Source organism: Podarcis raffonei, chromosome 1, assembly GCF_027172205.1.
Source record: "Podarcis raffonei isolate rPodRaf1 chromosome 1, rPodRaf1.pri, whole genome shotgun sequence".
Lineage (NCBI taxonomy): Eukaryota > Metazoa > Chordata > Lepidosauria > Squamata > Lacertidae > Podarcis > Podarcis raffonei.
The window spans coordinates 119,669,727-119,695,146 of NC_070602.1; the positions used below are offsets into that span (position 1 = coordinate 119,669,727).

General features: G+C 42.8%; 1 protein-coding gene across 2 annotated transcripts in view; it reads right to left on the reverse strand.

Moving 5' to 3' along the window:
• The window catches only part of COL5A2 (collagen type V alpha 2 chain), a 186,965-nt gene that overhangs the window by 20,963 nt on the left and 140,582 nt on the right, over window positions 1-25,420 (reverse strand). For both annotated transcript variants that reach the window (XM_053360184.1, XM_053360191.1), the window contains 22 exons: window positions 24,300-24,344; window positions 22,304-22,402; window positions 22,138-22,191; window positions 19,736-19,843; window positions 18,460-18,513; window positions 16,258-16,356; window positions 15,649-15,702; window positions 14,070-14,168; window positions 11,534-11,587; window positions 11,360-11,413; window positions 10,194-10,247; window positions 8,231-8,284; window positions 7,095-7,139; window positions 6,056-6,154; window positions 4,205-4,312; window positions 4,046-4,099; window positions 3,460-3,513; window positions 3,296-3,349; window positions 2,485-2,538; window positions 926-1,033; window positions 782-835; window positions 532-585 (listed from right to left, as the gene is read on the reverse strand). In XM_053360184.1, coding sequence (XP_053216159.1) covers window positions 532-585; window positions 782-835; window positions 926-1,033; window positions 2,485-2,538; window positions 3,296-3,349; window positions 3,460-3,513; window positions 4,046-4,099; window positions 4,205-4,312; window positions 6,056-6,154; window positions 7,095-7,139; window positions 8,231-8,284; window positions 10,194-10,247; window positions 11,360-11,413; window positions 11,534-11,587; window positions 14,070-14,168; window positions 15,649-15,702; window positions 16,258-16,356; window positions 18,460-18,513; window positions 19,736-19,843; window positions 22,138-22,191; window positions 22,304-22,402; window positions 24,300-24,344 — 1,512 coding nt within the window. The remainder of the gene's footprint in view (window positions 1-531; window positions 586-781; window positions 836-925; window positions 1,034-2,484; window positions 2,539-3,295; window positions 3,350-3,459; window positions 3,514-4,045; window positions 4,100-4,204; window positions 4,313-6,055; window positions 6,155-7,094; window positions 7,140-8,230; window positions 8,285-10,193; window positions 10,248-11,359; window positions 11,414-11,533; window positions 11,588-14,069; window positions 14,169-15,648; window positions 15,703-16,257; window positions 16,357-18,459; window positions 18,514-19,735; window positions 19,844-22,137; window positions 22,192-22,303; window positions 22,403-24,299; window positions 24,345-25,420) is intronic.

Genomic DNA, 25,420 nt, shown 5'->3' on the forward strand with positions numbered 1-25,420 from the left:
ACTTAGAATTCACTTAAGGGTGAGATAGCATGTTACTTTCAATTTCTCCTCCACACCCATGAGAGGCAGATGTCCCCAAATCTAGACATTGGCGAAGCGGTCCAAATTAATTTGAGATGGTTTCTTGCATGAACAAAACCTTACTCCAGTGGGGTGTTAATAATAGATCATGTGCCTGGTTACAACCAGTTTATAACATTATGATCTTGCCTTCAAGAAACTAAGAGAAGCACACATGGCATATCTTCATTTCACACCCCTTTATCCTCACAACAACCCCTTGTGTGAGAAAGTCTTAAGCTGTGAAAGGAAGGAGGAGCATAGGTTACCCAGTCTAAATTTAGCACTCAACCCACTTGGCTAAACAAAAATGGTAGGGTGTTGTTCAATGCTAGTCAAACTCAGAATCAACCTATTGAAAGCAAATGATGCTAGATTTGTATTAATAAATTTGCATTAATTTAGAATGCATATTTATACTTGGATTTTTTTAAAAAATTAACAACCTCCCAAAAAAATGTTTCAACTTACAGTAGGTCCTGGGGGCCCTACTCTTCCAGCAGATCCGGGGAATCCTGTAGCACCCTAGAAAAGAAACAGACACGGACAAGACATGAGACAAGAAAAATTGCACCGTATCTATAAAACAAACATCCATATATCATGCATTTCATTTAATTATCATAAGCAAAACACAAATCAATATCAAGTAAGGCCTAGAGATTCCCAATATTTTTTATTAAATTAAATTATTAAATTAATAGAAAGCAATTCTACTTACTGGGGGTCCTTTAGTACCACGGCCACCTTTTAGTCCAGGAACCCCAGAAGGACCCTGAATGGAAATGAGAAAACAAAGGAGATATTCAGTTGCTGCAATAGACAGAAACCCTGCATCACCTTTTCCAGTGCTGCTTTTACTTACTGGTGGTCCATGAGACCCTGCGAGACCTTGGGGTCCTGGAGATCCAGCATCTCCTTTCTGCCCAGGCTCCCCAGGTTCACCTTTCACACCTGGCTGACCATCAGGCCCCTGTAAACACGGACACACAGAAGGAAACACCACGTTAGAGACCTTCGAAAGGTTCCCAGCTTTACATTCTAAGCACCAATAGATAGCAAAGTTTATTCGTTTATTTAATGCATTTGCATGACATTGGACATACGAAGTTGCTTATTTTTAAACTGCTTTATTTTTCACTTTCTAAAAATATACACAACGAACAGCCCCCAGATGCCCACACCCCTTTAAAATCAAAAACAAAACTCCTTGCATATACAATGTAAATAATAGTCAAACGCTAAGGCTGCATGTAGTCTGGAATCGATTACATAATTTAGATGTATTCTATTCTCCACCAAAGAAGTTGCCTTATACAGTGGAACCTCGGAAGCTAAACACCTTTGAACTCGTACGTTTTGGCTCCCAAAGAATCGAAAACCGGAAGTGATTGTTCCGGTTTTTGAACGATTTTCAGAAGCCGAATGTCCAGCACGGCTTCCGCAGCTTGGTTTTTGAACTGTTCCAGGAGTCGACTACACTGAGCCAGAAAATTGGTCCAGTGAGGTCTACACTGAATGGCAGTGGCTGTCAAGGCTTGAGGGAATCCTATCTCTCAAACGGTGGGATGCCAAGAAGCAGAAAAACCAGAAGAGTTCTTACCAAGTAGTTTATTCAATAATCATAGAGAGAGACAAAGGAATGCAGTCTCTCTTAGATAATGGCATTGCTCCAAGTAAAGTCCCACTCCTTCAGTCCCTCCTATTCTATGTCACCCCTGAGCCGGCTGATCTTTGCTTTCTGCCTCTGAGCTTTCTGTTCTACTACCCTCAAGGCACGCCTGGTTCTGGGAGAGGGGGGTTCAGGAATGCTTTCAAGGGACACTGAGTCTGCTAGCTGTCTCTCCCCTGGTGCTTCTTCTTCCTGCTGCTCCCCCAATATTTCCCAGCTTCTCCCCTCTGCAGCCTCTGAACTATGACCTTCTGCAAACCACTGTTCTAAATCTATACAGTCCTCCTCTTCTCAGGAAGGTGCAGGAAGAGGGGGGCAGTGGTTCCCACCATTCCTTCTCAGACCAGCCCCTGGCAACCTCCAGGATTTCAGGCACAAACTTTTCCCAGTCCTACCTGGAAATCTTGGAGATTTCCTAGGATGTCCTGCATGAAAATGCACATGCTCTATCTCTCAGCTATGACACGTCCCTATACTGATAATTAGGTAGAGCACAAATAAAGGAAATTCAGTTGGGTACATCTGAGTGGTAAACGCGTAAGGCCATAGCATCAAAGTGTTTCAACCTGTTATCAGCAAAATGTTTTAATGACTTGCATTTACTACTGTTCTAAGGGCTATTTTACAAATGCTAGCAAATGACCCATGTTTTAAGAATCTTTCAGAATAGTCTAGCATCTTACTGTGCAGAAGATAACATGGATGTCATAACAGGTGGTGATTAAAATAAACTTATTAGAAGATTCGCCTACCTGGGGACCAGCAAAACCAACCGGACCAGTTGGGCCATTTTCACCACGGGAACCCTGAGAATGAAATTTAGAGAGAGAAAATGGTTTTAAAGGGGTATTCAAAACTTGCTTCTAAAGATATAAAATGCAGGCCTCTATAATAAAATAACATGAGAATAACAGGAATGATTCTAAGGAATTTTCTGTTGAAAAATAAGTTGATTTTATGCTACAGCTACACTTGTTACACCATTTGTTTTGTAAAAGAAGCTAATAGTACAGTTATAGTTAATTTAGGAAAGAAGCCCAGAAAGCGACGTGCAAGCCTATATTTATTCCCTGTACTCAGGGAAGCACCTTGGTAATTGTCATAATGTCCATCATTCCCATATGCTATAAGTAGGGATGGCTTTTCAACGCCCAAAGTAATTACTTATTTTACGACAAAGCTCTTTTAAGTTTTACCAAAGGACTAAAATAGCACGCGCATATTCATGTACATATAATTATTTAGCTAACAAATCATTTTGGAGGGATTAATTGTAGGGAGAAATCGAGGGAACTCAAAATTATGGATGCATAGAATCACAAGACTAACAGAGATGCATAGCTAGCAGTATAAGGGGAAGTGAAATGTAACATGTTGAGAAAGCTTGGTCAAGCTAAATAGAAGAAACTAATTAAGTGTGGAGGCAGGGAATCCTGGGGTGAAAGAAGCAGCTAGAGAGTAACTAAGCAGGCGGGAGCAGCAGGAGGAGAAGGAACTAGACCCTTGCAAGGAAAAACAAAAGCATAAGAAAAAAAAGGAATGTAAATGCAGTTGTTCACTTACAGGATTTCCACGAGAGCCTGCAGGACCGACTAAACCTCGAGGACCAGGTTCACCCTTTAAGGGGGGGAAAAAGTACACAATATATTATTGTGCATAGTCTGGAATAGATAAAAAGTAATAGAATACCATAAAAGACACTGACGTGTTTACCAAAATCCTTTTACCTTTTCACCAGCGGGACCTGCGGGGCCACCTGGGCCTAATGGACCTGGGAGACCCTATGGAATAATAAATAATAATAGTAAATATCCAGTCAAAGGAGTGAATTCTCAGAGTCCTGCATTTAAAGCAGGATTTCCCAAACTTGGGGAAAGGACCTCAGGAGTCATCCAAGTTCAAGCCCCCACAATAAAGGAATCTCAACTAGGTTATACATGCCAGGTGGCCATCCAGCCTCTGTTTAAAAACCTCCAAGGTTTGAACCCTATAGTAGAATCGATTCTGGAGCTACTATGTTGGGCACTTTCAAATGGTGTGTGTGACACTTCTGGAATAAAATGACTGCAGTATGAAGAGCACAGAGATAAAAGGAGCTGTGTGTCTCAGCCCACCCCACCCTCAAAATCAACTCCAGTTTCTTAACTCCTGCTATCAAAACTGCATTGCTACAGTTTAGCGTGCATAGTTGTTGATTTCTCGTCACCAGGAATTCCCAATTGTATGAGCATCCAAAGAGGATTTTAGAGCACATTATTATATCACCAGGGTGTGGGTGGGGGAGATAAGAAGAGAAACCAATAACTGACTCACCCTTGCGCCATCGTTGCCAGCTGTACCTTCGCTGCCTTTTTCTCCTATACTGCCCTGAAAAAAGCACAACGAAAGTTCAAGTTATTTGCAATGCATGATACAGAATTGTGGACAGAAAACCAGTACTTGAAGGAGAAATAATGGGGGAGGGAGGCTTACCCTATCGCCTTTGGGACCAGGAGTTCCAGCAATACCTCTTTCTCCTGGCATACCCTGAAGACCTGGTGGCCCTTGATCCCCAGGAGTTCCAGTGGGGCCGGGATTCCCCTACAGTTAATAAAGGAAATTGGGTCTTTTTTCCGTCGCAAAATGGAAATTAAGAGGTCTTCTCATATCTGTGGAAACTTACGGGAGTGGCTTTCATTTTTCTTTCTTTTCCCCCCAATTTTTTTAATTGATTTTCCACATTTATCACAAAAAAGACATAACAAACCACATAACAAAGAAAAACACATTACACCACAATAAACACAACTAAACACAAAGGAAATTTGTGTCTTTAAATATCTAATTCTCATTACATTGATAACTGACTTCCTCGAACCCCCTCTATCTGAATTTCATTAAATCACCTATATAACAGTTCTCCAACTTCATATTTCTAATAATATTGACTCCTTTCATTAACTAACCTCTTCTCCTTTATTAATATTCTAATCCTTAATATTTACTACACACATTCTTATTCTACCCCTAAGCCTATTTGTTACTTCCAAGAATTTTCTATTTATCTTATATCACAACATTTGGCTAAATATTCTTTAAATTTCTTCCAATCCTCTTGTATCTCCTCTTCATTTTTCTGTTATATTTTTCTGCTTAACGTTTTTGCAGGGAAACGGATGTCAACAATGCTCACTTTAGCTTAAGCAATGGCAGAAAGGTGATCATAATTATATCAGGTTTTGTAATAGAGGAGATCTCTTTGTATAATGGGGTAGGAAAGGGTTGGCGATTAAAAATAAAAGTACTATGGAGGTATGAGTGGAAAGTCAACCTCTCAAGGTATATTAAACTGGAAATTAATTTGAGATTTGATAAATTTGTGGATCTCTTTTTTGAAAACTTAATAATAATTAATTAGCCAAAAAAACCCAAAATGCTCGTGTTAGGATTCTGGAGTACACTTGTACGTTTCTCCTAAACCTAGATCTAGTCCAGATCTTCCCAATCCATGGCCCACCAGTAAGAATGAATCCCACCAGCCACAAATGGCAACACGCCAGGGTTGGAAAATGTTCCGGGTTTACTGCCTGACTGATACCATATAAACAGCAGATCACAATATATGGCTGAAAGCTTGTGTTTGGCTGGGCAAAGCCACAAACTTGCAAACCCAATCTAGTCACATATCCCTGGAAAAGGTGGGTTATAAACAAGAAGGGAATGGATTGCATAAATGCATGGCTCCTGACCAACAGGGAGCCAAGTGGATTTCTCCTGAGGTTAATGATATAATACTACTAAAGATGGGCCTATTCTGCCAATTTGGGGGTGGGGGTTAAAATCACAGCTGTGCTCTTTAGTCCAGGCTTGTAGACAGACATACAATTGCCAGTGGTGAGCAAGAATTGCCTATGAGTGATCAAGCAAGGAAGTTCGTTTAAACTAGAAGAGAACTGCTGCTTTTTTCTGTTAAAGCACAGGCAACACAGGTGCACACAAAGAGCAAGTCGCCATTCTGGTGGGCCAGTAAATTATAAACTTTTTTGCAAAGCAATGTCAGCTACCTTGGTTAGTTAGGCAACACGAAAGAACATGGTACATCTGTACCAAGATTAAGACAGGAAAGACTTTCACCATACCATTATATGAAAAGGATGCTTTAAATTGTCTCTTAATATTTAACTTTCCTGTGTATTCTCAGCTTCTTTAGTCACCTACTAAAATTTGATAGGGTCATCATCTGACCAGCATCTTGCTGGATTTTTCCAGAACGTAAGAAAATTGTTTTGTCCATGCTGGTTTGCCCTTGTCAGTTTTGAATAGGACGCACACACACAAAATTACCTTTGGACCATCAGGACCTTGACCTCCAGCCATTCCCTTTTCCCCCTGAAGACCAGAGGCTCCTGGGTTTCCTCTCTCACCTGGATTGCCACGTTCACCCTGGAAATAGACATATTAAGCAATTATCTAGCCACTGTGGGTTTGCTGGCTGTATGGTCATAATTATTACAGGACAAGGAGACAGTGAATTCTGCAGACACTGGATATGAGTTGTACAAAAATAGAGTTTAAAGAATAATCCATCATTGACATTGGTGACATTTTGTACAGCATATTATGCTAGGCCTGCATTTTTCCTTCTCCACTCACTCCCTTGCGCAAGAAACAGGTGCATGTTCCCTCACCTGTGAAAATGCAATCGATAAGGGAAACGTGGTTTAGTACTATATCTTTATTACAGAGAAGAAATGCTTCAGCCGACACTGCGCATTTTATGCAAAGGCCTCATATGCCACACAGATGGTAAGTCAAAGAGTTCCTCACAACTGTCACGAGTTGCTGAAGTGTCATTACTAGTTGAAACTGTGACACCAACACTGAGTCACAGAGAGTGGTTTGCTGCCACCTGATGTACTTTGATCTCTAAAGCTAAGAAGATCTAGGCCTAGCCGGTACCTGAATGGGAGATGAGCTTGGGAGTGCAGCCACATGTGTGCTGCTTTAAGCTCCATGGAGGAAAAACGGTATAGAAATGTAACTAGCAGTGTAAACATATAGACATATGAACAAACTGAAAATAGAAGAGTCATATTCAGACAATCATATTTCGCTTTGACCTTCATGTGAGTGACCAAACAAACAAACTAGGAAGTATTCCATTAACTATAGTTTCCCTCAGGGCTTTTTTTTTTTCAGCTGGAAAAAGCTCAGTTCCAGCACCGCTCAGGTGGACGCCATTGCCATTATAAGAGAACAAGTGGGGAGTTCATGGTGAGTTCCGGCACCTCTTTTTCTAGAAAAATAGCACTGGTTTACCTTTTCGGCTGAACCAAAAAACTATGGTTAACAGTTTCAGAACAAAAGCAAAAGCACAGCTTACCCTTGGACCCAAAGGGCCTGTAACTCCAGGATCACCAGGAACACCCTATTAGAGGAGAGCAAATAAATCATTACTGACTGCTAAATAGAGAAAATCCAGGGAAACACTTTCTTTTTATTCATCATTGTTAGGCTGGCTATAAAAGCATTGTTCTGAAGTGAAGTTGTTTGTGCTGAAAATATACCAGCCCAAAAAAGGACCAGGAATTGATTCATATTGTACATACAGGAGATATTGCTTGGAGCCAATTTGATTCCCTCCCTCTCTTTCTTTTTTTCCTTTCCTTCTCCTCCTGCGATGAGGCTATATTTTAATATTTTAATGTTGTATTTTAATGTTGTTTTTAAGTTGTAATCATTCAACTTGTTTTTATTATTGCTTGTAAGACGCTCTGAGCCCGGCCTTGGCTGGGGAGGGCGGGGTATAAATTATTATTATTATTATTATTATTATTATTATTATTATTACACGTGAAATGGCAAAAGAATGTTATAAAGCAACCTAACTTATGAATGGCAAGTTAAAACATCATTTGTTTGTTTTTGTTTTTATTTAATTATACTTTTCAAACTTATACTTTTCATTAATTTTACAATCCATTTAACATTTAAAAATTTGTCTTGTAGTAAGGTTAAAGCTTAGTAGGAAATTATATACAGTGAATTGAAAAGGATGTTCAAAATAACTTTTATTTAAAAAACCCAGAATATTTTCTTTGGGGAATTATAGGGACAGAACTACCTAAATTGTGTAGAAATTTATTTATGTATGCTACTACATCATCAAGAATGTTACTTGCCCCAAAATGGAAAGAAGCAGAAGTCCCAGTAAAGGAAGAATGGATACAAAAACTTATGGAATATGCAGAAATGGCGAAACTTACCGAAAGAATAAGAAATCAAGATAACAATCTTTTTATAAAAGAATGGAAGTGGTTTATTGAATATTTGCAGATAAATTGTAAACAGATAAAAACGTTAGCAGGATTATTGTAATAACCGGCAGTTTTATAAGAGTCTATATTTACAGCAGATAATTAAATGAGTAAGTTAAATGAATTTGGATATGCAGAAGATATGAAAAAATAAATTTAAGGAACCACAAGAGGAGGGGGAAGGAAGTTAAAACATAGTTACCTGATCACCTGGCTTTCCGCCCTCGCCTGGAGGACCTGGAGGACCAGGTAAACCCTGTGGGGAAAATGAGCAGAAAGGTCACTGTACCTCTAGGAAAACACAATGGAAGGATTGTCTCTGGTATTTTATATGGACTACAATAGGACAGTGGTTTCCAATTAGCTAAGTACTGGGGACTCCCTGTTTTTCAAAAACGAAGCCATGGACCCTCTACTTTTGAAAATGTTGACATCTTGTGTTATGCGAATGGTGCCACCATACCCTCCAACATGTCCCAGTGCAGAACCAGGATGTGTGTCTTCTGGGTCACACGTGTGCCTGAGCTACATGACCCACACGATCTCACACGAGACGCACATCCTCACTATTGTGTGCGTTTTGGGGCATCATGCTCTCGCGCAAGAGCATGCCCCCTCAAAATGGGGTGTCTTGGACAGTTGACGGGTATGTACCTGGGTGGGTTACATAGACCCCCTTGGGGTCTGTGGACACCAGTTGGAAACCTCTGCAACTGAGCAATCGTGAGTAACCTGAGAAAAGAAATGTACTCGCTGTGCTGTTTTTAACACTTGATTGGGAGCCGCCCAGAGTGGCTGGGGAAACTCAGCCAGATGGGTGGGGTATAAATAATAAATTATTATTATTATTATTATTATTATTATTATTATTATTATTACTTGCATCCAGGAATGGTGGTATAGGATATCAGCCCCACTGCATATTTAAACTGAAAAATGTAATGGATTGTTCCATTTTTGCTAAAGTACCTCCTCTTCACAGGATATGAAAGTTGACATTTTTTTATGATAGGGCTGCAAAACATGATCAGTTTAATAATTTTTTAACTCAGGGGTGGGGAACCACTTTCATTCGGAGCACTGGACAGGTGGATGGGGCTCTCTACATGTCAATCACCTGATGTTATATGATGTCAGGTAGATACAATCATGTCCAAAAAGACAGCAAGAGTTGCTTTCGGTGCCAAATTTAAACAGCACGAAAGGCAAGTCAGTGCTACAAAGGAGCAATAAATAAGGAGCGTACTTTAAGGCTTCCAATTGTTCCTTTGCAATGCCGTCTTTTCCTGCCCCATGCCATACGATGTCAGGTGAGTGGCAGGTGGCACAGCCAGCCCAAAGCAGCCTTAGAGGCCAAATTGGGAGGCCTGTTGAGCCCAATTTGGCTCAAGGACCAGATATTCCCATCAGTAAGTGTCAATTTTGATCAACGAGGACAAATTGCAATCCTTAAGAGCATACTGTTTTGAGGCTAGGTTGCATCTGGTGTGTAACTTTGAGAAAGAATGTAAATACAATGAAAGAGGACTTTTCATGCTAGAAATTGTTTTATTTCATTGTCAACCCTTCTAAAAAGGTCCCGAGCGAGATTGTGGCCACCTTCCTTCCCACGTCCCGTTGCAATATCCATGATTAGTTGAGAGCCCTTCTATTTCCATCCCAAGTAGATCTAATGAAGACACCAATAGAAGCATTCTCCAGGCTAACTTCTCTGCTATGAACATTGCCATTACAGTGGTACCTCGGGTTAATAACTTAATTTGTTCTGGAGGTCTGTTCTTAACCTGAAACTGTTCTTAACCTGAAGCACCACATTAGCTAATGGGGCCTCCTGCTGCCACTGCGCCGCCGCTGCACGATTTCTGTTCTTATCCTGAAGCAAAGTTCTTAACCCGAGGTACTATTTCTGGGTTAGCGGAGTCTGTAACCTGAAGTAGCTGTAACCTGAAGCATATGTAACCCAAGGTACCTCTGTATTAGATATTTCCCAATTACATGATACCTTTGCACTACACTCACAGTGACTAGGGTTAAGAAAGCATGGGGTGCTTTATGAACATGGTTTTTTATTATTTTAGTTGACATTTCATTCTTTTATTTAATGTAGTGTGCACTCAAAAGCCCTTCGGCAGGTTAAATTGAAAATAAATTTGATAAATACTCACCTGGAAACCTGTAGGACCTGGGGGACCTTGTTCCCCCCTTTCTCCCGCTAGTCCCTAAAAAGAAAAAAACAATTGTATTCTTTACTAAAACAGTAGGGAAGTTTATCATTTTTAACCATGCCCGCTATCTTGCATGAAAACCACTGCAGCTATTCTTCTGAAACTTGGCAAGGTTTTACCTCTCAGAACATGGCCACAGCCAGGATTTTTGTTAAGGGGGCAAGATTTGTTAGGGGGGCAAAACCTCAGATTTGTATTGATTTGGGGGGGCAGCTGCCCCCTGCCTGCCCCCTTGGCTATGCCCATGTCTCATAATGAGATGTCAAGGCTGCATCTCATTCTTCCCCTCCCCCCCCCAAATAAAATTTTTCACATGTGTGTGTGTGTGTGTTTGTGTGTGTACGTAAAGCTACTCAGCACCAAAACTCTTGGACCTATTTGACTGTAATTTGGCAGGCTTCACCCACCCAGGAGAGGCAACTGGGTTTGAAAACACCATCAAAGGCTGTCAGAAGAAAATGAAAGGTATAACCACTTTTTTTAAAAAAAAATCCTGAAATAGTGAAAGGGAAGGCACAGAGACTCATTTTCCCCTCAAACTGGGATTTGGACCAGACTCAAACTGGGCAGCCTCCAAAGGCCTACAGACCAAATCGGTCAGTTTTTCAAAGCATCGAATTGGGGTCCAAACTTAATCTTGTGGTCTTCAGGCAACTCTAAAATATATTGCTTAAGTGTCAGTAGTCAATAGCAGGAATAGAATAAGACACCTGTTCTTCCAATTTTGACAATGTTACAAGAGGGGGAGAAACTGGAAAGATTCCCCTAGTGATATTTTTAACATCTTGTATATCTGCAGTCTTTGTCTTCCACCTGCTCATACAGCAGTCCTATGCCTTTTGGTCTTCACTCCAACCTATGTCACATTTTGACCTATGTCCATATTCATGAATGTCCCGTCCCATAATCCTTCCGATAGACTTATTTAAAAAACACAAATGTATCAGAGAATCGGACATATACATCTGTGTGGACAAATAGCTCAAATTATAGTCACTAAAGTAGAAAATTCGTAGTATGACCAGTATTCTCACTTTGGGGAAGCATTCATGCCAAACAAGGGATACCAGAATAATTTACTCATATAGCTTTGCTTGGAAACTTACAGGTGGACCAACGGGACCAGCAGGGCCAACTTCGCCATCTTTTCCGGGAGCTCCCTAAAATAATAGAATAAAAGAATAGTGATTTGGCGAACACATATGCATATGTGTCCGTGGCAAAGTGAAAGGTTGTTGTATTTAGACAATGGAAAATACTAAAAAAAAACACAAACTTACTCTCTGCCCTGGGACACCAGCATTGCCTGCTTCTCCGGGTTTTCCAGGGTCTCCCTAATTTGCAAAAAAAAGGGGGGAGTATATTATTTATGTTTCTATTATTGTAGGTCAAAATGTAGCCAGCTTGATGTATCAGTGTAAACTATTAAGACACTAGCAGGACGTACACAGCACTGCTCAGGAATAGACGGACGAATGGATGGATGGGCAGTCAGTTGGATAGCTCAGCTGGTTAGAGCATGGTGCTGATAACATCATGGTTGCAGGTTCGATCCCCATATAGGACAGCTGCATATTCCTGCATTGCAGGGGGTTGGACCAGATGATCCTCAGGGTCCCTTCCAACTCTACAATTCTATGATTCTATAGATATAAAAAAGGTAAAGGTACCCCTGCCCGTACGGGCCAGTCGTGTCCGACTCTAGGGCTGTGCGCCCATCTGACTTAAGAGGCCGGGGGCCAGCGCTGTCCGGAGACACTTCCGGGTCACATGGCAAGCGTGACAAAGCTGCTCTGGCGAGCCGGCACCAGCGCAGCACATGGAAACGCCATTTACCTTCCCGCTATAAAGCAGTACCTATTTATCTACTTGCACTTAGGGGTGCTTTCGAACTGCTAGGTTGGCAGGAGCTGGGACCAAACGCCGGGAGCTCACCCCACCGCGGGGATTCGAACCACTGACCATGCGATCGGCAAGTCCTAGGCACTGAGGTTTTACCCACAGCACCACCCGCGTCCCTCTATAGATATATGTTGGGATTTATAAATGGATAAGGGAATTTGTTGGCTTTTAGGGCCGTACATGGCTCCCATCCAGCGACCTGATGCTGGTCAACCAGGGAAACACTCCACCAGGATCCAGCCCCGAATTATTTTAAGGGATGTGACTAATTTTTAAGTAGGGCTTTTTAAACCCTAGACAGCCAGGAGGGGGAAGCAGCATGAGATGTTACCATATTTTTCGCTCCATAAGACACACTTTTTTCTCCTAAAAAGTAAGGGGAAATGTGAGTGCGTCTTATGGAGCAAATGGCGCTTCGCAGGAGAGGTGCTGCACAGAGAGGGAGAGCTGTACAGTGAACCTTCAGCGAAGCACCTCTCCTGTGAAGCGGGAGGAGGAAAGGAGCCCCTTCTGTTCCTCCTCCTGCTTCACTGAAGGGGCGCCGCGCAGAGACAATGGCCAGCACTGTGACCACACAGTGGCCAGCTTGATGCCTGTGGGAAGCCCACAAGCAGTACATGAGCATCATAGCACCTCTAAAAACTAGGTGCATCTTATGGTCAGGTGCGTCTTATAGAGCGAAAAATACAGTATGTTCCCCACCCCTGCAACCACCCTCCGCAGAGAGGAGGGCTACGTTCTGCTGGGTGCTGCTCTGCCAACATGTTCCCTGGACAGAACACAACGGCAAAGCAGACTCCTACAGGCAACAGGATTGCACCCTCGGTGAGCTGCTCCTGCACTGCTGCTGTATCTGCTTGGCAGCTGTGCAATGCTTGCTTGATCTTCCATCTTGGCCCTTTCACTCTCCCACAGCATTGCCTCCAATATGTCTCATGGCCCAGTGAGGTTCAGGTGCCAGCCATCCCCGCTGATGACAACTCCACCGGCTCCTACTCCATGACTGCTGCTTACCAAGCTGCCTTCAGTGCAGTTTGGAACAGTTTGGTCCATCAAATCCCATTTCTCAATCTCAGGAACCATTGTGCCAAATCATGGACACTGTTAGGATTCTTTTCTCGTGCTTGCAGTCATGGGATTGGTTGTTTTGTTTAATCACAGGATGGTGTATGTTCTCATTCCACAATGTGGGAAGTGACAGAGACAGGATGTTCATAACCACCCTCTGCTACCAGGTCAAGACTATCACGAGACCTACTCACCCACCATCAAGTAATGAGAGCATTAGGCTTATGCTCAGAATTGCTCCAGAGGAGAAAATGCATGTTTCACATCACGATGTGAACACAGCATTTTCTGCTGGGGCCCTGGCTGCGTCAATTTATATGCTACCACCTGATGGAGTACAGGTAAAGAAGGGATTGGTTTGTGCTCTCAAGAAATCCCTGTATGGTCTCAAACAAAGTGCCCGGTGTTGGAACTCTAAACTAACAGAGACATTGTTTTCTCTAGGTTTTCACCAAGGCAAAGCAGATCCATGTGTGTTTGTCAAATATCTGCAGAGGTGTCCCAATCACTGTAGTTTGGAACATTTCAATCCATCATCTTGATTCGAAATGAATCTGACCTTTCGCGAACGTACATCACAATCCGCCCCTTGGTGTGGGAAATGGTTGTGCCAAATTTGTCAGTGTTATCTCCAGAGGTGTCTAAACCAGTGCAGTCTGGAACATTTTTGTTCACCATCGTGATTCAAAATGGCGTCCGATTGCACCCAAACATAGATGGAAGCCAGCTCTTTCATCTTGATAACCGTGATGACAAGTTTGGCAATGATCTCTCAAGAGGTGTTTATAGACAAAATCAGACAAACCACTTTCCAAAATACCTTATAGATAAAGAAATAATACGTACACTACTGCCTTTTGGCCCAGGGAGACCCATGCTACCCGGCTGGCCTCGAATTCCTATTGGACCTGCTGGGCCTGGTCGCCCATCTTCTCCTGGAGCTCCCTGCAAAACAAAACAAAAACCCCAAGCATTTAATGCTGAAATATTAAACAAATTTGGTCCGGTTTCTTCCCTTAAAGACAGCCATGTGCACATGGCCTTCAGAACCATTGCACAAACCACTGCAAAGCCTTTTAAGGAATGAGGAAGGCAGAAAGGTGCAAATAATCTGAATCTAATGCCTTCTTTAATGCAAGCCATGCAGTTGATAAGGAAAGGGAAGATAATGTTTTCGTAACATAGGATATAAAACAGAGATGGGGGAAAACTGTGGTTCTCCAGAAGAGTAGCAGTGTTTGGGGCAATTATTCCAATATTCTTTACAGTAGTTGTTGTTGGACCAATTCCCCATTAGCCCCATGAACTGAGCAGGCGTATATATTTTGTAGATTGCATTCTGTAGTTTGTGTTTCTGATTTCACATGCAGATGCCATAGCGACATAATTTAAATCATAGCAGTTTCAACTGTTAGGGGGGGCAGTTGTGAGTTCCAACATTATAATCTGGTTGAATAAAAAAATCAAAGTTTAATTCACACAACGCAATCCTACTTCATTTTTAGTTGCTGCATTCAATGAGACATATGCATACGTAAGTGCGTATGCAAGACTGCAGCCGCAGTGTATAACTACCTGCTTTCATTAAATCCATCTGTGGTCAGTATTCAGTAGGCTATCCCATTCAGTATTTAGAGTGTTATATCTAAATTCTTAGGATTAGTGCTGCTCATGCATGTAATTTTTTTAAGCATCCACATGACATTGTCAGCATCAAAATGCAAGCTCATATTTTCCCTGATAAATCTGCATTTATGCTTTCTACAAAAAGCCCAGGCAACAACCCACCACCTGCAGCCGACAACCTTTTTGCAATATCTGAATGACCCAACTGCAATATTATGCCCCCATCTGGAAGCAACCTTGGACTGGCAACTTTAGCCAGCATATTCCCTGTGTAAAGTAATATAATAATATAGTAATAATAATAAAGTAATAATAATAATAATAATAATAATAATAATAATAATAATAATAATAATTTATTATATCTACCCCGCCCATATGGCTGGGTTTCCCCAGCCACTCTGGGTGGCTTCCAACAAAAGATTAAAAATATATTAAAACATCAGTCATTAAAAGCTTCCCTAAACAGGGCTGCCTTCAGATGTCTTCTAAATGTCATATAGTTGTTTATTTCTTTGACATCTGATGGGAGGGCGTTCCACAGGGCAGGCGCCACTACCAAGAAGGCCCTCTGCTTGGTTCCCTGTAACTTCACTTCTCTCAGTGAGGGAACCACCAGAAGGCCCTCAGCGCTGGACCTCAGTGTCCGGGCTGAACAATGGGGGTGGAGACGCTCCTTCAGGTATACTGGGCTGGGGCCGTTTAGGGCTTTAAAGGTCAGCACCAAGTGTGAACCAAGAGGAAGTCCAGAGCACAGTCAACCAAATCCCATCCCCTAGAGATGTCTAAATGTACTTACCAAGGGTCCAGACTTTCCTTCTGGACCTGAAACACCTGGATTCCCTGTAAGACCCTATAAAAGGAAGATATTACAAAACAGCGTCCGTTTTAGCACTTGACTGCTAGATTCAGCTCCAAGTCACATATATTCATAAGGCATATTTAGGCATTTTCATAATACAGGAGGCAACCATTCCATGCAGAGGTTCCATTTCCAGCCCCCTCATTGTGCTCTGCCTCGCTCTGCCCCATTCTACCCCTTTCTGCCTTTTTCTGGGTCCAAAAGGACCCTCACGCCGTCAATTGTGCATCAGTTGGATGCATCTGAAAAGGTCACCACCTGTATTATCACAGTATTTTAGATATGGCTGTTACCATATTGAGCTATCAAAAAGACTAACATTTACAAAGCCCTCCACAGACTGAAGAAATCTATACATCTATCTCTATATGATGTTCGGAATTCTCCCACTAAAACTTCTTTTATGTTACCAGCCAATGAAATGCCTAGCAGATTTTACCAGCAGAAAATGTTGGTGTGCCCTCTCAAATCAGTCTAAAGCTTTAGACGTCCTGAACTGACCATTCACCTCTGTCCCTTGGAAATGAGACAAACGAGTTCTCTTACCCTGGCACCTGGGAGACCTGGTTCTCCTGTGCGACCGGGATCACCTTGACTTCCTTTAGGACCGGAAGCCCCTGCAGGACCACGTTCTCCTTGAGCGCCCTGCAAGGGAAAGCCAAGTCACGCTAGTCAGTGGTGGACATAATTAAAGGGAGGATTATATTTCTGAGAGGTATTTTACAATAAAGTCAATCCAGAATTCATTTAAAAATGATTTGTTTTCCTCAGAAATCCTATCGGCCAGTGCAAAAAGGCAGACTAAAAATATTCTGAAGCAAAAACAAATATGTGGGCAAATACCTATGCACTCTAACATGTGCCCTATTAACAACATAGGAGTTTGTGCAAATGGAGATGCTCTGAGAAGGGAAAAATAACTATACAGTTGTACCTTGGATCCTGAACACCTTGGTCCTCGGACCTTTTGGCTCCTGAATGCCGCAAACCCGGAAGTGAGTGTTCCGGTTTGCGAACGTCCTTTGGAACCTAAACTTCCGATGGGGCTTCTGCAGCTTCCGATTGGCTGCAGGCGCTTCCTGCAGCCAATCAGAAGCAGTGCTTTGGTTTCTGAACGTTTTGGAAGTCGAACAGAATCTGTTCCGGAAGTCTGTTCGACTTCCGGAACAGATTCTGTTCAACTTCCAAGGTACAGCTGTATATATGTCAAGGAAGTCTGCTTACCCTTAAAGGTCTGGCGGTATTGTGGCCCGACACACCTCTCCCTGTGCCAGAGGCAGCAAGTGTCCCAGGGGGGCACAGCAGCAATGTCACCCGCCTCAGGGATGACACCCGGGGCGGCCCGTACCCACTGCACCCCCTTCCTCTGCCAATGACCTGTGCAGTCCAATGTGGTGCAACTGCAGGGGTTTCACAGCCAGCAAGGAGCCAAATGGTCTTCCACGCCGGCCAGGAAGCCGGATGCAAGCCTGCCTGCAAACTGGCCAATCATGGGCGAGCTAGGACACAGGTTTTTCCCAACCTAAGCCTACAGGTTTCACTTGGGTCCTCTCCTTGGATATATAAGGTGACCTGCCTCTCCCTCCGCAGAACGTTCCTCGTTGGGTCTCCCACCCATCTTCCCTTATTTGTGGCAACTGGTGCTGTGCTTGACCTCGCGATAGGCATTGTTGATCACCATATTCGGGGCCGAACAGGAATTTTCCACCACACCAGTTGGCCATGTCTGGTGGTTTTGCCTACCTCATAGCAATAGTCATAAATTGGTGATTTAGGCATTGGGTAAGCCTTAGTCCTGGTCGGAGGGGAGGCTGTAGCCTCTGCCTGCCCCTCCTCAACTCAGGGGTATCCCTTTATTTATTTATTTTTAAATGCATTTTTATTGACTTTTCTTTAACATCAATACAAACAAAACAAATACAGTAAAGTTCCATAATCTTATACCCACTTATTTTCATTGCTCTGCCGAGCGCAGACTTCCCTCCCTCCCTTCAGCGGGTTTTCATTTTACACTTTACTTTCCGCAGCTTCTTGACAATATCCTATCCACATCATAAGATTTTAATCCTGCTACCGTCTTTAAACTTCTACAATTATTACTTACATATTCCACAAATTTACTCCATTCTCTTCTGAACTTGGTTTCCTCTTGGTTATGAATCCTGTAGGTCAGTTTTGCTAATTCCGCATATTCTACCATTTTTGTCTGCCACTCCTCCAATGTTGGTAGTTCCTGTATTTTCCATTTGGGGGCTACCAAAATTCTAGCTTCTGTCATGGCATACATGAAGAACCTCTGGTCTACTTTTCCTATTTCTTCTCCTGTCAAGGGATCCAGAAGGAGTTGCTTCTGTCCAGACATCCAGATGGTGGCTAGGCCATAACACTCCTCAAGTCAGTGACCCCACAGGAGTTTTCCTATTTGATATATGTCATAGGACCTCCATGTCATTGGGTTGACGTCAAGAGGTAGGTGTACTTCCAGTAAATATACTGGATATCAATGGTTGTACCCAATGCTTATGCCAAACATCTGACATCTGCAGTCAATAAATTTGTGGCTTGGTTTGATCCAAACCATTGCTGTGTGTCATTTCTTTGGCTATGGGGCAGCAGGTGGCTGCAACACTGGGGCATGTAATTCCACCATGATAATCCAGCATTTCTACTAAGCCTACCTCCCATTCTTAAGTGCCTTAATCGACTGACTTCACTTACTACAATGAACGGTCTTTCATGCCAACTTACCTTTGGTCCTGGCAAGCCATCGGAACCTGGAAAGCCACGATTTCCAGGAGGACCCTACAGAATCAAAGACATGCCATTTATTTTTTAGAAATGGATTAAATATATAGACATTGCTTGCAAATGTTTATTGCTGTAAACCACTTTGAGATTTTTCTTTAAAATATAAAGCTATATAGAAATTTTAAAAATAATAATATCAAAGCTGCAGATTGCACAAATGTAAAACACAGATCATTCGTAATTTGGTAATTGCAAAGATCCACGACGATTGCTCCAAAAATTATGATGGGGGTGGATCTGTAGGCACAGACCATCCCCCGATTCAATATAGTTTGTTAAGAAAATTCCCAAACTCTCATCCACGGGCGACTCTGGTTCATTTCTCTATGGTAGTCTATCTTAAAGTTTTTATGTGTTTATATGCCTACCACATTTTTAAACTTAAAATCCATCATTGTATATTGTTTTAAATGTTTGTATTGCTTTTGGGGTTGTAGTTCCATTTGTGTTTCACAAGCTGGTCTCTGATCGTAATAAATTTCATGTTTCATGATGGAGGTGGAGATGCTCCTTCAGGTATACAAGGCCAAAGCCGTTTAGGGCTTTACAGGTCAGCACCAACACTTTGAATTGTGCTCAGAAACGTACTGGGAGCCAATGTAGGTCTTTCAGGACCAGTGTTATATGGTCTCGGCAGCCACTCCCAGTCACCAGTCTAGCTGCCTCATTCTGGATTAGTTGCAGTTTCCGGGTCACCCTCAAAGGCAGCCCCATGTAGAACACATTGCAGTAGTCCAAGCAAGAGATAACTAGAGCATGCACCACTCTGGCGAGACAGTCTGCAGGCAGGTAGGGTCTCAGCCTGTGTACCAGATGGAGCTGGTAGACAGCTGCCCTGGACACAGAATTGACCTGTGCCTCCATGGACAGCTGTGAGTCCAAAATGACTCCCAGGCTGCGTACCTGGTCCTTCAGGGGCACAGTTACCCCATTCAGGACCAGGGAGTCCCCCACACCTGCCTGTCCCCTGCCCCCCCAAAACAGTACTTCTGTCTTGTCAGGATTCAACCTCATTCTGTTAGCCACCATCCATCCTCCAACCACCTCCAGACACAGGACAGTCAAATTGTCAGTTATTGCAATTTTACCACAGTAGTTTATAAAATGTGGGTTTTATGCCTTGGGAACAAAAAGAAACCTGCCTGGAGCTTTTGAACAGAATCTAGGCAAAGCTACTTAGGTCTTTGTTTGCTTTTTAATTTGTTTTCTTCCTTACCCTTTCTCCCACAGGTCCAGGAGGGCCAACTGACCCAGGGTCGCCACGAGGACCTCTTTTCCCTTCTTCACCAACGGGGCCAATTGGACCCTGAGGGCCGTGTGGACCCTAGAGGAGAAGAAAAATCCATTTTAAAAAGATATGCAAGAACCTATGAGTCATTCATATAATCAGGCACACAAAGACAAACATTTGTTTCCAACATGACAGATAGCCATGGCTGTATGTTTAAAATGCTGTGTTTCCTTTTCCATTTCAGCAGCAGAAGCTAATGTTTCATGAAGAAGGATGCCTGAATGGACTGCATTTCTATAATAATCCTTTACGGTTGTTTCCTTGTTTGCATAAATTCTAATGTTCCGACAATTCTGGAGTACAGGCCAAACAGCATTAGAGGGAATTAATTCTATAATTACTCAGAATTCTATCATTACTAATTGTGTGATATATCCATAAACCTTCCTTTCAGAACAAAATTGTGTTTCTGTATACACAAGCTAAATGAATAATGTGCATTTTCAAAACTCAGCTGTAAACATGGGAAGCAAATTCCTAAGCAACACAACAATCATTTATCTACAGAACAATTCCACCTACGTTGGTTTGGAGGTTAACTTTGATAGTAAAGCAGTGATTCAGAGAATCTACATGCAACTGGCAGTGAATAGGATCAGGTAGGTAGCCACGTTGGTCTGACACAGTTGAAATAAATAAATAAAAATTAAGTTTTTGTGTGCATGCACACTTCTTCAGATACCTGAAGTGTGTATGCACATGAAAGCTTACACCCGGAACAAACTTAGTTGGTCTTGAAGGTGCTACTGGACAAGTGAATAGAATGTTAGGATTAGACTAGTGAGACAAGATTTCAAATTCCTGATCACAATGACCACAAAGATCTCAGGTGGTCTTGGTCAAGCCACTATCAACCAGTCAAACCAACTTTACAAGAGATAATAACTTAGGTTGAAGCCCCCCCCCCCCATATATGCTGTTCTCAGTTCCTTGGAAGAAGAGGAGAATACAAATGTGGTTGGTTAGGTAAGTAGGTAGGTATTTGGGTTTGGTTTTTTTAATGTACACTGTCCTAAGTGTCACCATTGCCTCCAGCTTGGAGAATTCAACACATCTGACACAAACACTAGCCAATATCAGGGGTCCCGCAAATGCTATTGCTGATCATTTTTCATTGACCAGCAGAAACAGCTGGGGTCAATACATGCCATCTTGGGCACCCCAAAGTTGTATCTAAGGCAATCTTTCACCAGATTAACTACACAATGCATTTTACCTGACTATATTTTTGCAATTGTAAATAAAATTAAGTGGAGTTAGATTTGTTTATGAGCGGATGCTGCATGCAAGTGATACAGTGCAGTGTATACTTATTACGGATGTATTAACTATAACCAATCAGCATGCTTTTGAAACCTGTGCGTGTTTATTCGGAAGTAATTTGATGTGGTGTGCTCCCAGGTCACAGCCACGTCTGATCTTTTATAGTCAAGGTCATCTGAAGCCCTTGTTGACAGACGCAGTGTCAGAACTATGCAATGCATCAGCAAATTGCAGTAATTAGAACAATGTTTGGATTTACTTCTATTGTGAGGCATTTGGTGTGTGTGTGTGTGTGTGCGCACGCGCATGTGTGTGTCTGTGCGTGTGTGTGTATAATACATACACACAAACACACACACACACACACACACACATTAAATGGGAAGAGCACAAGTTGCTCATGCATTTCCAGTTAATGAATCCATTGTTCTTAATGGAATTGTATGTTATATTTGCAGCTATTTTTTCCTTTAGTAAGGTAAAGGGACCCCTGACCATTAGGTCCAGTCGTAACCGACTCTGGGGTTGTGGCGCTCATCTCGCTTTACTGGCCGAGGGAGCCGGTGTACAGCTTCCGGGTCATGTGGCCAACATGACTAAGCCACTTCTGGAGAGCCAGAGCAGCGCACGGAAACGCCGTTTACCTTCCCGCCGGAGCGGTACCTATTTATTACCTGCACTTTGATGTGCTTTTGAACTGCTAGGTTGGCAGGAGCAGGGACCAAACAACGGGAGCTCACCCCGTCACGGGGATTCAAACTGCCGACCTTCTGATCGGCAAGTCCGAGGCTCTGTGGTTTAACCCACAGCATCACCCACGTCCCTTCAGTACATGGAGTTAAATTATGAGGTGTGTTTTTAAATCTTGGAATCATCCACTTAAGCAGAGTAGGATTCCTGAAGCCCAAAAAATTCCCAAGGTCAAGGTTAACATTGTTTCTTCAAAGCCAACAGGTGCAACAGATTGTGCAATCAAGTCTGAAGTATGTTAGAGAGGGAAATGTGTTCTCTTGAAAGAGGAAAATCTAAGGATAGCTCCTAGAAGATATGTTTGGAAGACTTACCGGTTCACCTTTAGGGCCTGCTTCTCCTTTGAAACCGGGCACACCAGGATCTCCCTGAAAGTAAATATCTGCCATTAAAACAGTAATCAGTGCCACTGGGTTTGTCAAGCAAGATAGGGATAACACTGACCGATGACCATTTCCAATGTGAGGAGAACATCATTACCATTTGCCCTCTGATGCCAGGGGGACCAGTGCTGCCTTGTGGTCCTGGAGAACCAAGAGGTCCTGGTGAGCCAGGTGGACCTGAAGTGCCTGGAGAGCCCTAGAAGACATATAAATATGGTTGACAACATATACATAAGGAAAGACATGCCATCATCATCATCATCTTATCACCACCTGGTTTTTGCAAGAGTAATAAAAAAAATGTTATTTAGGGGAATTGAATTTGATTCTAAATTATATACCGGAAACGTGGGAGATTACAAGGGGTCAAAAAAATTGGATGTACTGTGCCATATTAGAAGCAAAAAAACACACAAAAAACTTGTTTTGATGAATTGGAAGAGCCGCAAAAAGGTTCCATTAAGCGCATGTGTCAGCGCTGCCCAAGGTCCCAGCTCACACAAGACCAACGCTGCTTCTTTCTTTAGTATAAAAGTCTTTATTGAAGTTCAGTTTCACTTCCACACGCGCAGCGTGCAACGCTACGTCTGTACCTTAGACCGCCGAAGCTCCATCTGAATCTCCTCCCCCCTGACACCAGTTTAAGATTCTAGCCTTACTCCACCTCTTCCTCTGTTCCTTCCTTCTCTGGGTCCGCCTGCTAGTCGGAGTCTCACTCTTCCTAGACTCCTCTGACGCTGAGTCCCCTGACTCTTCCCCCTCCCTCCTTCGGGCTTTTGGACCTGGCTCCCAATCCGGGTCTTCGGCTGTCCCGCGCTCCTGCACATTTGAACTTGGCGCGCGCGCGCAGCCTCCCACTTTCCTTCTGACCGTTACACTTGTGTCACTGCTCCTCCTTCGGGGAGGCTAGCTGGACCCGGCCTTCCCTCCATTTCCCCACTTTCCGATGGGGGCGTGGTTATCCCTGACTCATCTTCTCTCCCCCCTGGAGGAGAGGCTGGTCCTGACTCATGTGACTCTTCCCCCCCACTGTGCTCTGGTGGGGGAACTGGTCCTGATCCTCTGCTGCTCCCTTGGGAGTCCCCGCTGGCCCCTTGTTTCTGGAGCATCCCCCCTGGGACCCCCCCCCTGCCCTTACCATAGGCGCCCCCTTCTGGGAATCTTCTGATTCGCTGGAGAAGCTCATGGAATCTCTCGGGTCACTGTCATATTCCCCTACGCTCCCCTCGGATTCCTCTCCTCCGCTCTCTATTTGCTCTCTCCCCTGTGCTTCTGCTCCTGAGCCTCTGAATCTGAATTTGATTCTAAATTATATACCGGAAACTTGGGAGATTATAAGGGGTCAAAAAAATTGGATGTACTGTGCCATATTACTAGCAAAAAAACTTGTTTTGATGAATTGGAAGAGCCGCAAAAAGGTTCCATTAAGCGCATGGATTGACAATATGGACAGACTAGCTACATACGGACGAATTGCATGTCAACACAAATTTAGAATGCATAAATATGAAGAAATCTGGAAGGAATGCTTAAGTGATAAGGCGGACAGTGGTGGGAAGTAGGGGGAGGAGAGGTGGGGAAATATTCTTAAAAAGGTGTAGTTATAGGGATATCAGTACTCAAATCTGAATTGTTAAATTGAGTTATTAGTGTTATTGTGGTTTTTGTTGTATGTGTTTTTTGTGGTTGTTGTTTGTATTGAAAAAATGATTAAATAAATTTTAAAAACAGCTAAAAAAAAACGAAATACATGCCATCATCATCATGATGATCATCATATCACCACCTGGTTTTTGCCTGGTGCCTAAAGATATGGAATGAAGGCGCCAGACAAAACTCCCTGGGGAGAGCATTCTAGAAACTGGGAGCCACTGTAGAAAGGGCCCATTCTCATGTTGCCACCCTCCCGACATCTCGTGGAGGAGGCACACAAAGAAGGGCCTCAGAAGATGATCTCAGGGTCCAGGTAGCCTCATATGGAGAGAGACGGCCCTTGAGCTACTGAAGTCCTGAGCCATTTAAGGCTTTCTAGGTCAAAAGCAGCACTTTGAATTGGGCCCAGAAACTATTTGGTTGTTTATATGATCACTTACCGATGGCCCTTTAGTACCTGGGGAACCATCCGTACCGGGGGAGCCCTAAATGGAGAGTAAGATATATCATCGTTAGCAACAAGCTTCAGCGTTCATCCACACCTTCTTTGAAAAACAGGCAGCAAGAGGAAAATGTGCAGATGTTAAACAATGGAAATTTCAGTATTCTCAGACTGAACACACCTCTGCAGCTGTAAATAAAATCAAAGGCAGTCAAGATTGATCTAATACTTTGTGGACACGTGTCATCTGTGTATCATAAGCAACTACCTTGTAGCCACACAAGACAGTGGTGTGCATTAGCTGCAACCACCTTGGGCAGATCCCCACCATACCTTCAAAGTGCAGCCGTCTTGAGATATTTGCTGATGCAAATTAAGAATATTTAATATCCTTTTCATATCCAAATTCATTTAATTATCTACTTTAAATATACACTCTTATGAAACCGCGGGTTATTACAATAATCCTGCCAATGTTTTTATCTCTTTGCAATTTATCTGTAAATATTCAACAAATGATTTCCATTCTTTTATAGATAAAAAGTTTGCTATCTCGATTTCTTATTCTTCCGGTAAGTTTTGCCATTTCTGCATATTTCATAAGCTTTTGTATCCATTCTTCCGTTACTGGGACTCCCGCTTCTTTCTATTACAGATTATTAATTCTCTAGTGATCCATTTACTATGCTAGGGGGTCACCAACTTGGCTCCTGCAGATGCACATCTGCCTGCAGAGGACTTGCCCCACCCCTGTGCCACTGAAATTAGACTTGAGAGAAGTGTTCTACTGCAAGCAATCTAACAGGTTGTGGGCTTTGAATGGTGCCCATGATAGCTTCTCCTCTTTGCAAATGTGTTCATGGGCCGAGAAAGGTCGGCAACCCCTGAACTATGCATTCAATTATACATCAGGGAAATTGTGGCCTGGCTGTCGCTGTGGAAGCGTGGCTTGAATTGTAGCTCACATTCCTGAATATACTTTCACATGGATACACACATACAAATCCCTTTACATCAAAATCAAGATGTCAAAAAGAAATGTTCTAAAATAGGAAAATTCAGTGAGAGCCGCCACTTGCAATCGTGTAGTAGCAGAGATCAGACACAGTTTCACCACCG